General features: G+C 33.4%; 1 protein-coding gene and 1 pseudogene across 1 annotated transcript; both read left to right on the forward strand.

Annotated features, from left to right (window-relative positions):
* The first annotated feature begins 2,529 nt into the window (after positions 1-2,529).
* On the forward strand, positions 2,530-2,937 carry LOC125877304 (protein ALP1-like). Its single transcript, XM_049558639.1, has one exon. The coding sequence runs from the start codon at positions 2,530-2,532 to the stop codon at positions 2,935-2,937; it is 408 nt and encodes a 135-aa protein (XP_049414596.1).
* Positions 2,938-5,079: 2,142 nt separating this feature from the next.
* Positions 5,080-6,712, forward strand: LOC125877305 (uncharacterized; annotated as a pseudogene).
* The last annotated feature ends 7,471 nt before the right edge of the window (positions 6,713-14,183 follow it).

The raw sequence follows: 14,183 nt of genomic DNA on the forward strand, positions 1-14,183 counted from the left end.
AAGCCTCTAAACGAATTTGATGCTCACTTCTTGTTTTCTTAGATTGCTTGTTAAAAGCAACTTGAATGGATTGAGATTGATTCTCGAAATTTAGCATCTTGTTGAAACACCTATTGTGGACGCTATTTACTTAACCAACATGTAAATTGAATCGTTCCAAACTATGATTTCAAGTCTTAAAACCAGTTTTCGTGAAAAAATCACCTGCATTTCTCTTTACATAGTCTATCCATCTCAAATCACAAGAAACAACAACAATTTCTTACACACAAAAAACGCTTAAAAAGAAGAACTTACCAATTTATGCAAAGATAATAGGAGTTGGACTTTAATTATGTAGTGAAGAATACTTGTAAATTGTAGATTTTCTAGCAGTCTTATATTTTGTTTAGAATTGTGTGTGATAGATTTTCTAGCAGTCTTATATTTTGTATAGAATTGTGCTAGGGCTTTTATTTGTTTTAGTTAAGAAAGGGGGTTGGGCCAGATGAGGTGACAAAAACGAGTTTTAATAAAAGCAATTTTTAAAAAGGTTTAACTCTAAAGAAAAAGGCTGATTTTAAAGTTAAAAAAATGTTAACTTCCACGGGGATCGATCTCGCGCGGCCGCACTGCGAGTGGGCGACTTCAACCAATTCACCCACGGAATTTCTAATTATAAGGGTGCACAATTAAATATATAATCATTTTTATCAATTATCTATCTATCTATCTATCTATCTATATATATATATATATATATATATATANTATGTAATCATGAGATGAAATCAACGTAAAATCATATATCCAAACGTTAATCTCATCTCACGATTTTTACATCGTGATATAATATTGCATGACTAAACGCTTACTTAATGTCCTGACATGTGAAGTGGGTTGGAGTTGTTTCATTTACCACAAAAAATAAAGACACAAGACTGTACAAAATATCATATTGTAGGGGTCGTTTGGTAGAGTGTATTAGGAAAAATAAAGCATACATTAGGTGTGTGTATTAGTAATACCTTGTTTGGTACACCTTTTTATATCATGTATAACTAATGCAAGCATTAGCTATACACTATATTGTGTATTACTAATACCAAGAAATTTTAGGTATTAGTAATACATAGCATTTTAACACTTGCATTAGATTATATAATTACAAAAGTACCCTCAAAGCCTTTTAAAAAAATATTTTCCATAGTACTTGTTTTAGTAACCTTTCATCTTCTCTGTACTTTGTCAATGGAAATTCAAGAGTAGGTTTCTTCTTCCTTTTGCTCAATCAAACATTGTTTGCTCATCTTCACAAGGTTAGTACTCTTATCTTTTATTAAAATCTATATTTTTCAACCTCTCTTTCACAATTTAAGTATAATTATTTCTCTATCAAAATCAACAATTTAGAATTTGCCAACCATTTTGGAATGCAAACAAAGTGTTTTGTTAATTTTAATTTAGCAAATAGTTGTGAAAAAGTTAGTCATCCAAAGTTAATAGATTTGATGATGAAATTTAGGTTTAGCTTGCTTTTTTAATATGCTTTGAGCTCATCTATGTCACTCTTTATATGGTCGAAAATTAGGAATTTATGCACATAGATACTTATTTAAAAGCTTTATATGTATTCATTCTTATTTTTATGGCAAATATAGGTGTTTTTATGGATCTTCAACCATTATAAGGTATTGAATATATTATTCTTGTGGAGATATTGTTTCAGCAAGTTCTTGTTCTCCTTAATTGTCTTTTCATGGCTAGTCATGGTCATTCTCTAAGAAAACGATGTCGAAACAGACGTGAGGTTAGGTATCGTATGAGTGTTCAAGTTCCAAAAATCATTTTTCACTTACACTATTTCACAAATGATAATGGTAGTAAAAGTATGTCAAGCAGCGAAAAGTTAGCAATGTTTTTAAATATCTTGGCTCATTATGAGAAAAATAGATCCATCAAGGTTGATTATATTAGATCAGGATGGAGCGTAAGTCAGGCTTTCAATGAATGCTTGAGTGCTATTCTCAAACTAACTCCATTGCTACTTGTTAATCCTAAATCGGTACTTGAGGATGGGATTGAAGATCGATGGAATTGGTTTGAGGTAGGTGAAATTGTCATTTAGCTTCTTTTAACTTATATACAAAATATGCAGTTTTAACAGTTTTAGAAAAATATTATATATTTTGAGATAACACTATAATTTATCTTAAAGGGTTGTTTAGGTGCGCTAGACGGTAGTTACATTCCCATTAGAGTTCCAATCCAACACAAACCAAGATATAGAACAAGAAAATGAGAGATAGCAACTAATGTTTTGGGAGTTGGTGATAGAAATCTCAATTTTACTTATGTGTTACCTGGATGGGAAGGTTCAGCTGCCGATGGTTGTGTATTACGAGATGCTATAGTACGAAGGAATGGTTTGAAAATTCATGAGGGTAGGCCTTTTATATGCTTTCAAGTTACATCATAGAAAAAATGGTACTTGTAACTAAATTATATGTTTATATTATAGGTAACTATTATTTATGTGCCGGAGGATATATGAATGGAAAAGGATTTCTTTCACCTTATCGAGGTTATATATATTGGTTAAAGGATTGGCGCGGCGATAATCCATCGCCTAGATGTAAAGAACAACTTTTCAACACGAGGCATGCTAGAGCTCATAATGTAATTGAAAGGGCATTTGATTTGTTGAAAGGACGTTGGAAAATTCTTAGAAGTTCTTCATGGTACTCGGTTAAGGTTCATAACAAGATCATTAATGCTTGTTGCTTGATTCATAATTTCATTCGTAGAGAGATGGAAGTGGATCCCTTAGACATTGATATTGAAGAAGAAATGGAGTATCAACACGAGAATATTGATGTTGTTGAATCGTCGGAGGAGTGGACCACTTGGAGGGATGAGTTGGCTCAATCAATGTGGAATGCAAGATTTAACAATTGACATATTGCTATATTTTGAACTATGTTGCTACTTGTTAGCTATAGAACCTTTTTGGACTTCATTTGCTCTTTAGAATTGGCTTAATATAAATTGTTTAACTGCCAGAAACTTCTATTTTTTTGTGAGCTTAACTGCACACCATTATGTACTCTTCACATCTCTTTTGTTGTATGCCTTAGTTTATAGTGAATCTTATGATATTTGGTTCTTCATGATTTTTTTGATAATCCGTCGCATAAGTTCTTACAGGCAAAATAAATAGTCAAACATCATCAAATAAGAAATCAAAAAAATCAAGCAACACAATACCTTCAACACGAAGGAATGGATTTCAGAAGAAGAACAAACTCTTTTAGATGGGCTTAAAGAGTTGTGTGCTAATGGTTGGAGAGGTGATAATGAAACCTTTAGACCAGAGCACTTGATGGAGTTAGAGCGTTATATACACAAATATCATCGTAGAAGTGGATTGAAAGGTGAACCACACATCAAAAATAAAATGAGATATTGGAAAAAATGCTATGGAAGTATAGCTTTGTTGAAGACTAGAAATGGTTTGAGATTTCAATATAGTGATGGAAATATAATAGTTGACGATCCAAAACATTGGATTGACTTTATAAAGGTAATTAATATATTTTTGTTATTTCATATGGTACTTTCCTTATTAGTTACTTTAATTATTCATAGTTGATGTGCCTTTAAACTAGTGATCAAGTAAATTGTTATCATCACACATACAGTAGCATCTAGCCTCTCTTTAGATCCTTTTACAATTAATTAATATCATATTGTTCTATTTTTTTTTTAATTTTCTAGATTGATCCACAAGCCAAGAAAATGAAAACTAAGAAATGGCCACTGTTTGAGGATTAGGAAGAAATCTTTGGTAAGGATAGAGCAACATGAGAGTTCACTGAAGGGCCACTAGATGCTACTGAAGAAATTCAAAAGAGTCAAGCTCCACAACATTCTAATGACATGAGTTTGAGATTTTCTATTGATGTTGATCTTGATGATGATGATGATGAAGAAGAAAATGTTTACCATAGCTCTAAAGTTGGTACTGAAGAAGTTGAAAATGTCACTGGACAAGGTGGATTTGCTACAACTGAAGATTTCATCGAACCTAGTTCATTTACTGGAGCTGAAAATGTAATTGGACCTAGCGTATTTAATGAAGGAGAAAATGTTGTTGGTTCTGAAAATGAACATGTTGGATCCCGAAAAAGTCATAAACAAGGTGAGTATTCTAAAAGATCATCTTCTAATGTTAACGAGAAAGAGAAAAGCAAGAAAAGGAAAAAAATAGTAGAGGATGATAGTGAGACATTTCTTAAGGGTATGATGGAAGTTATGAAAAACTTTACTGAAAGTCAAGACAAAAGAATTGGTTCCTTGATTGAAAAGATGGGGAATCGTGATGATCTGATGTTCGTGGTCAAGTTTATTCTATCCTTGAATCCCATGTATTTGAGTTGTACACCACATATAAAAGCTGCAATGATTCTCTGTAAAGACGACAAAAAGATGAAATTATTTTTACGTATGGGTGAACCTGATCGTCAGACAATGATGTGAATGGCTGTCCATGATAAACTTTGAAGTACGGTGAACTTGTGATATAAGTGGCTACACTAGTTTAGTAATTTTTGCTTGAAATCACTTCAAAGTGTGACAATAGTGGCATTTTCCGACATCTCCGATTATTAATGTACGCATGAGCATGTTAAATCTTTTTGTGTAACTAAGTTTTATCAAAATATCTCAACTCTTGTGTCAATGCTAAGTGCAGATGTAATTATATAGTTGTCATTACAACTCTGCAAATTCTCGTGTAGCCATTTAATTTTGAGATCTGAAATGCAATTATATAGCCGTTATGACAGTTCTTTAATATGTCTTGTATTTCTATGTCTGGTCTCTGTTTTTCATTGTTAATTTCTCTATAAGTTGATGAATGTGTGATGGAAGAGGTGAAGAAATTCGCTTCTATTTGTTCACAATTTAATTGGAAATTATGTTCCCAGGAAGAAAAATGTGTACGCCAAGCTAGTTGAACCAAAATTGAGGCTGAGCTTAGCAAGATATGTGATCGAATTTTGAGCCTTTTTGAGTCCCATTACCTACTGTGTTTGAACCATGCATCAGCTGGCCATTGGGGATTGCTCGTTTATAAATAAAAAGTTAGTTAACACTCGTTTAATTGGTGTTACAGGAAGTGTAGGTAAAACCACTACAAAGACTATGGTAGCATTAGCTTTGGAGAGTGCTGGAACAATTTATTATAGTCTAGGGAACTGGAATAACGAGATTGGGGTTGTGTTATTGCTTACTGGGATGTCGAGGGATGTTGGGTTTGGGGTTTTGGAGATGGGGATGAGCAAGAAAGGAAAAAATCTTGGAGTTGTTCAGGATGTGTAGACCAGATGTAAGGGTGATTTTGAATGTGAATGTTGCACATTTGGAGAACTTCGCGAACTTGGAGGAGGTTTCTGTGGCAAAATGGGAGATTTTAAGAGAAGCAATGCCAGGGGATGCATGTGTATTGAATGATGATGATCCCCTTGTCATGAGCCTCCCAGTTCCAGTTGGAGTTAAAAAGGTGATTGCTTTTTATTTTTTTTAAATTGTTCAGTTATTGATGTAAATTGTATATATTTGTGTGTTCCTTATCTGGGAGGGCTTTTACAAGCAGATCTTTATTTTTTGTCTCTTTGGTGTGACTTAGATGTTATTAATTAGATATAAAGTGCGACTTTTCATAGCTAATAGAGAATAGACTTTTCTAATTCTTACATCTGTTGTTAGCGCTACACTCTTGACGCTATTCTTGAACAAAATGTACTTTCTTAAAACATATATGTTATGTAATTTCAATGTGCAAGGTAAGTACTACCACAGTTTAAAGAACTTGGGTTGACGAAATATTCTTAGAAATTGTCTCATCAAGGAAATACCTTTCATCATTTAGGCTATTTTAGTCTGAGACACAAATAACTTGCGTTATTCATTACAACAATTGATCACTGTTATTTACTAATATTTACAGTTCTATTTATTTGACTTGTTGGTAAATATTCAAGGTTAAATTCATAATCTCCAGTCTTGGCTTGCATTTGGCCATTAATGCATGTGCAGCTGCTGCTGTCACTAATGCTCTTGGCATTCCTCTTGCTCTAGTTGGAAAGTCCTTATCCAGATTTATACATGTTCACCGAAGATCAAAGCTTGAAGTAACCGAGAATGGGATTACAATAATAAATGATGTTCACAATGCAAGTCCAGCTAGTACTCAAGCTGCAATTGACTTGTTAAGAAACATTGACTGCAAAGGTAAACGAGTTGCTATACTGGGGAACATGCTTGAACTTGGTCCAACAGAGTTCAAGTTCCACGAGTTGATGGTTCATAGTTGTTGTGATGCTCACTTTGACGTAGTTGCACTTGTTGGAACAAAGTTTGTAAGTGCAGCTGGGAGTATAGACTTTGGGCCAGAGATAAAATTGTTGTGAACTACTAATGCTCACCAGATGACTTCTAAAATTATCAATGATCTAATTAGTGGTGATGTCGTCCTTGTCAAAGGCAGTCGTAAAATAGGAATGGAGGTTATTGTCGATGCAATTAAGTCTATCCACTTTGGTGTCCCACTTTGCCATGCAATAATGAGCAAATGTGACTAATAGAAGATTCTGCAATGTGATCGTGCTAGAAAAAAAACAGTATGATGGTTCAACTTTGTTCGAGTTCTTTTTCAAGACCTCCGCATAACTCAGGGACAACAGTTGGTGATTATGCTGGCGTAAGGATAGATCATTAGCCATCTGTTGTAGCTATACGAGTTGGCTTTCAGGTGACAAGCTCTTTGTAGTGCTTAAGCTGCTCGATAGAAGCCCTTGCTAAAGATGTTTTCTTCAGTTTAGTATCATGACGAAAAAATATAAGGATTGAAAAACTTACAGTTGGTATATATGGATGATCTAAAACATATGAAGAATTTTGACCCCATTGATGAAATTTATTTTGGGAATCTACTAATAATGGAGCTGACAAATTCCAATTTGAGTAGTCCTTGTACTCTTGTGGTGTTGTTACATTTTGATTATTCAAAAGAAATTCATCAAACGCCTCATTATCGTAATAATCCCAAGCAACACGTTAATTTGAGCATGTGAAGTATTGTTTCAAAGTATGTTGCTAGTAAACTTTAGTTTGGGAAATATGGTGGCAGAAATGTGAAGAAGTTTGACATCTTCTTTTTTTTAATCTTATTTCAATATAGTAACAACTATTTAATTTTATATTTGAAAAAAGAAGAAGAAGAATAGGAATAAATAATGTTTTAGCAAAGAACCTTGTTGCAAATGAAGTGTACACAGAAATAAAGTGTGAAGGGTATTTTTGTGCAAGATTTGGTAATAGAATTTATGCAAGATTTGTTATTTCTAATACATCAAACCAAACAGTGTATAAGAAATAATGCAGACATAACTAATGCAAGCACTACTAATGCAATCATTACTAATACATCCTATTTTGCATTGTTTTTATACACTCTACCAAACGATAGTGTTTTATTAGGTGACTTTTAATTTTTTTTCTATTATAACTTCCAAGTTATTGTCTTATTCTTTATCATAATCCTTTGTTATTGTTAGTTTGTTACAAATAATCCTTTTTGTTATTGTTAATTTGTTACAAATAGTTGTATCACATTATTATACTTATATATAATATAGTTTATTTTTCTTTACCTTATCTTTTTAGAGTGTATTATTGTGTATGGATACCAACACAATTTAACTTGTCATATTAATAGCAAAATTTTATCCCTCAATTGTTTGTGTAATGGTGAGTTTTCATATTCATCTAAGTACATTCCTTATCGGAAAAATGAGGTAAGAATGCCTCACAAGCCTCCAATTAAAAAAAAGGGACAAGTGGGGCCTCTTCATCTCTTCCTCAATTTAATCTCTTAATTAATATATTGGACCAAATTAGTATTTTTAAAACTTAGGAGACTTTATATTTAAATTGTGAAGCATATTAAGAATGGAAAAAACCTTTTAACCTATTCAATTTTCTTTTTAAAACTGAAGTTACAGGGGAACGTTGGAATCCAAGAACGGGACTTTTTTTTTTCAAAAAAAAAAAATTTCTTCTTCATCTTCAAAATCATCAAATCTTCTTTGAGTTTGTTGTGTTTTTCTTTTCAATCAGTAGTTTCTAATACAAGGTAAATTTTCTTATCTTTTCTATTTCAAAGGATAAGATTAGGGTTTAATAAAGAAGAAAATATCATCATCTTGCTATTATATTTTTTTGTTTTTTTACATTATATTTATTCCGTTGGAACTTGAAATTAACTCAAAAAAGCATTTTTGATAAGTATAAAAAATATTTTGTGTCCATTCTTCAGCTTGGTTTAGTGAATTCAATTTAGTTGTTTCAGCCAACAACTTAAGTAGTTGTTTGGACAACTTAAGTAGTTGTGTGGACAACTACTGAAGTTGTTTATAGAAATAACTTTATATTTTTGTTAATACATAAATTGTCCAACAATTTCCTGTAGTTGTCTGATGATTCAGAAGTTGTCCCAACAACTACTGCAGTTGTTAGACAATTGTGTTTAATTGTTGGTCAACTGATTAGTTGTAGGACAAATAATTTAATTGTTGATCTATAATGTACCACTATTGCTCCTTTTCTGTTGATCCTATTCAGTTGATTTCTTACTATTTACTAACTTTTAACTATTTTAGTGTAGTTATAATGCTTCAATATAAGAGGAAGAGAACTGGAACATCTTCATCCAATCCAAATGCTAAAGAAAATGCTGAGAGCTTAACTGCTGCTAGAAAAAGAGGTACCACAACACTTCAAAGTATCGGTGGACAATCATCTAGAGAAGAAAAAAGTGATCAAAGTAGCGACGATCAATCTAGTGAAATGGAAAAAAATAGTAAGAATAACAGTGACCTATCAGGTGAAGAAAAAAGTGATGGAAATAGCAACGAAAATTCAAGTGAAGAGAAAAAAGATAGTGAGAGTCATGGAGATGGATCAAGTAGAGAGGAACAAAGTGAAGAAAGTGAAAGTGAACAATCAGATGAAAAAGAAGAAGAAGAAGTTATTGAATCCTCTCCAAATTATGTTAAAATCATTTCCAATGATAAGTATAAATTTAAGACCCACTTGAGTGTGTCTGGGTCTTATGATTCAAGAATCAATGCGAGAGTTGGTTTTGGAGCTCAATTTGTTGAGTTTAGAAAGATTTTAATCGCCCAAAAATTTGAAAATGATTTAAAAAATCTTGTTTTGGTCACTTTTTGAAGTTGGATCAATCTGTAGCAGTACAACTTCCAATGAAGTTAGTACATGGCCTTTGTCTTCGTCGTATATTTTTTGAAAAGAAAAAAGAGGTTTGGATTGATTATAATAGTTTGCCTCTTTGTTTTGGCATTAATGAATTCGCTATTATGACTGGACTTCGGTGTCGTTCCCTACCTCCTCTAAGTCAACAATTAGCGAAAATTGGAAAAGAAGGTGAAATTTTGGTTGATCTGGTGGGTCAATCTGCAAATGCTAATGTACTCATAGAAAAGATGAGTGATCCATGCTTAACCAAAAAGCAAAAGCTTGCTATTAGTATGGTTTGGTTTTTGCATTGTGTATTGTGTTCAAAAAGTGCAGAAAAGAAGATAGAAACTCATTGGCTAAAGATGGCGTCCAAAAAAAGTGTATTCAATTCATATCCATGGGGTCGAGTTAGCTTTGATCTTACCATTAGCTATCTTTTGAAAGAGCTAGATTCAACCAAATCTCAGTATAATCTTCATGGATGTCCGTGGGCGTTCGCCGTAAGTAATTAAATTGATGTTTTTATTTTATAATTTTTAGTTAAATTATTATTTGACTTTATTATCTATACTAAGCTATTTTTAATATTATATTATAGGCTTGGGCGTTTGAAGCTATTCAGGCACTTCAACGATTGGCCAAGGATTCTTCACCTGAAAAATCAATTCCAAGAATGATTAAATGGATGGCTGGAACACCTGCTTACAAGACAAATATTGATCCTATTTATCAGACAAAGGAACAAGTAAGATTATATCTACATAATATTAGTAGTTGTGTTATGCAAAAGTTAAACAAGTAGTGTAATTATTGGATAACTGAACTTGTTGTTCCGTCAACTATTCAAGTTGTCCAACAACAGTAAAAGTTGTAAACATACAACTTAGCTATTATTGTACAACTAAATTAGTTATTTCAAAAATATTATATATCTACATAATATTAATTGTGTTATGCAATATTGAAATACTACTGTAATTATAAGACAACTAAACTTGTTTCCACAACTACTTTAGTTGTCCAACAACAATGAAAGTGATTTCCACAATCACATATTACTGAAGTTGTAATTGGACAACTGATTCAGTTGTTTTTAAATTATGAATAACTTTTTTTTTTAAAATGCAGATGCAAAATCAGGTTGTTCACCCTTTTCTTTTTCCAACAAACATAAAAATGGAACAAATTTATGTTCAAGATATTGAGTCATATGAAGATAGTTCGGATCCAAAAATTGATGCTTTAAAAGAAGAGTTGGCACTTGTAACAACTATAAAATTGAATATAATTGTTGTTAAAGAAGGTCTTGAGATAACTGGTGGAGAGAATAGTGTTGCGAGAAATTATGGAGTTGAGAGAGACGGTGATGGCCAGATTGCTTTAGATACTTGTAGATCTTTTGGTGGAGTAGGAAGAGATGAATCATATTTAGCTGATCTTGGTAGGGGAGAAGATACCCCTGGTGTGATAAAAACAACAAATGTGAATGCCTTCAATATTGATTGTTGCTGTAAATGTGAAACATGTTGTGATAAGTATGAAACTCTTTTGAATGAAGTAAAATCTTTGTCAACAAAGTTAGATGGGCAGCAATCAAAGAGGACTATATATTCGAGCTATGCAAGAAAACCTCCTTATACTCCTGCGTTCAAAAGAAGGTTGACCATGAATTCCAAAGCCAAAAATGCAATGAAGAGTAGATTGGAAGTGAATTTGTACAAACCTCTTGATGTGGAGAAAAGAGAGATCCTTAGTGTCTTCATTAGCAAAAAGGAAGAGGAAAGAAAAATGTATTTGAATGGTAGATTTAATTATCAGGACTTGGTGAGCATGACTGATCCATATTTTTTGTTCGAGTGCAAGGTAAATACTACTATATTTTTAATTTATACAATAATTTATTGATATTGAATTGACTCTCAACTTTATTTTGGCAGCATGTTGATGAGATCTTGTCCCTTATGGGTAAGAGACAGATTTGGTATCCCAAGCACTATGACCAAACAGATCTTATTTTAGATCTAAATTTCTACAACCTTGTATGATCAGTACAACAACTTGAGAGAGAAGAGTTTAGTGGATGGTGCCCCACCAATGCATGAGGCACTCACATCGTTTGAGATGGACGGTGACATACTCAAGTACTGTAAGGGTGAAATGCCCTATCCATATGGCCGAAAGTGGAATTGTAACGACCCAAAAAAACGAACTAGTGAAACTAGAGCCTCACATGTGAGTTTGGAGTTGAGAACTTGATGAAATGAGGAGAAATGTCAGTGACGTCCGGAAACTAGTCGTTTGAACTAGTAAATGGTAAGGGTCTTGTCGTTGAAGTTTGGAGTGTTGTTTAAGGGCTTAAGGGGTTTATTAGCTAGTTGATTAATCACCTTTATAAGCTAGCAAGACCTTAAGCTAGGTCATGAAATCATTTAGAACCGAGACCCTCAAAACAGTCCCCTAAAAACAGTTTTTAGTTTTAAGTTAGGAGTGAGGGTCAACTTTAAATGGTCATATCTTTTAGCTCAAAATGAATTAGGTGGACCGTTACCTATCCAATTAAAGGTATCTGAGTCCTTTTTCCAACTCCACCGAGTTTGCCCTTTTCCGATCTCGGAGTAAAAAGTTATGCCCAAAATAGTGAAGCACTGTCAGCAAGGATGAGCTTAGACGGGTTTGGTGGAAACTTTTAAGTGGGTCCTTATTTCTTTTCCTAAGTTGAGCCCCTTTTATTATATGCCTTTCCTAGCAATTATAAAACCTTTCTAGACCAAATTCTTCCATTTTAAGTCACTCCAATTAGAATTAAAAAGAACTCACCTCCTCTCAAATACTTTTCTCTCTACAATCCTCCATTTTAAAAAAGTCAAGAACTTGGAGCTAGGGCTTGGATTGAAGGTGGTTTCTTCATCAATTTTCTTGGGGAATCTTAACAAAGGTATGGTGACCCTTGATCCTTGATTATCTTTCCTTCAAGGAGTCCATTCAAAAGGGTTTCAAAAGTCTTCAAAGAACAAAACTTNAGTCTTCAAAGAACAAAACTTCTATTTTCTATTCTAGGTATGGGTTCATGGGTAAAATGTTTTCAAAGTCATCTTATTGGTGAATTGAAGTTCTATTTATGATTTTAAGATGATTTTATATGAAACTTCTTCAAGAACCCATGTTTTCATTAAAAGCCTATAATTTACTTATGAAGTGGGTTTAATGGCTATGATTTAAAGTTTATGAATATTGTGTTTGGATTGGATTGTATTAGTGACTCTTATGATTTTCTACATCTATATGATGAATTGATGATGTATGGATGAATTGAAAGTTGTGGCCTTACGGGCAAGTTATGGATGAATTCTCTTGTGGTAAGAAAAATGGTTAGGACTTGAGTGTTGTTGATTATGGCTTTGGAGGATGGTAAGTTGGCTTAATCTCATATTATGGATAAAAAAATGTTCTTGCTTGGTTTGATCCACTTATGGTGGAGGTGTTTAATTATGGAATGTATTGTGACAATGGCCTTGAAGGCATAGTATGAGAAATTTAAGTGTTACATGACATTTTAATGAATGGACATAAAATGGAGCTAATGTGATCATGTTATGAACGTAAATGTGTTATTATTGAAAGGCTTGTTTTCTCAATTTGACACTCATGAATGTTGGTGATAGAATATGAAGGATTCTCCAATTTATTGCATATCTCGAATTGGTAGAGCTTGTGCATCCTTTTCTTGTTTAAATGATTATATTGTTGGTTGTGGAATCCTCGAATCGGTAGGCTAGTAGCACCCTTCCGATCGTGATAATGATGAACCTTGGAATCGATAAGCTAATGGCACCCTTCCATTAATGATTAGTAATGAAACTTGGAATCGGTAGGCATATGGCGCCTTTCCATGAAGGTAAATGATGAGACTTGAACTGGTAGGCCCACGACACCCTTTCAAGAGGAGTTAATGAGCTTTCCTAAATGAACCTTGAAACGGTAGGCTTAAAGCACCCTTTCACGTGTTAATGAATGTAATTTGGAGTTGATAGGCCAATGACACCTCTCATATGTGATAATGTCAAGGTAACGAACTATTCTATGGGAATGTAGGTTAAGCACCGAGTGGATTTGGTTAGATGGAAACTCCCCCAATGGTTAGGCATGAGTTTCAATGATCGTCTACCTTATCCCATAAACTATGTGCCCGCATAGGTAGCTAGTGGATCCATTAAGCTATATATACCGGTCTTCCTTAGGCAAGTAGACCACCTCTTTACGGTGTGGGGACTTATGACACCGAATTCCATGACAAGCTCTCATGGTCTATGTCGGTTAAATGTTTACTTCCCATCATGTGAGATTTCATTATGGTATCTTGATAGGCTCTACAAAGTGTAGGTAGTAGTATGGGATGCTACCTATACATTGCACGAGTAGGCTTGGAGAGGGTCATAGTGAGTTTCTCTAAATCCTAATGTATGTGACACAATTGTGGCCTAAATAAGGTTATTAAAGAATGTTGGCTCTCAAATGCTTAATATGAGATGCACGCTATACTTGAGTTATATTATGAGTTATTTTCCCTTGTCATGTCTTAATTAATGATATACCTCTTATGTATGAATATTGTGCAAAGGTGAAAGAAAGGAATGATAAGTTACTTTAAGTGACCTAAATGTGGTGTCTTAGTATGGATGGTGGTATGGGACGCTATCCATACATTACACGAGGTATAGCATAAGGGTTGCTTGAGGTGAAGGTCCAAGGTAAAGGTTTTCATGTTGATATTGTTTAAAGGTGATATTATGATTTACTTGATGTTTATGCTTGTCTTGTATGTCTTTTATGCAACTGTTCATGATACTTCAAAAAGTGGCATAATGCATGGTTTCTAGCCAAAA

The sequence above is a fragment of the Solanum stenotomum genome, chromosome 9, assembly GCF_019186545.1.
Source record: "Solanum stenotomum isolate F172 chromosome 9, ASM1918654v1, whole genome shotgun sequence".
Taxonomy (NCBI): domain Eukaryota; kingdom Viridiplantae; phylum Streptophyta; class Magnoliopsida; order Solanales; family Solanaceae; genus Solanum; species Solanum stenotomum.

What these genes read in the sequence shown, in the direction of transcription:
- LOC125877304 (XM_049558639.1), top strand. Translation starts at nt 2,530, where the DNA reads ATGAATGGAAAAGGATTTCTTTCACCTTATCGAGGTTATATATATTGG.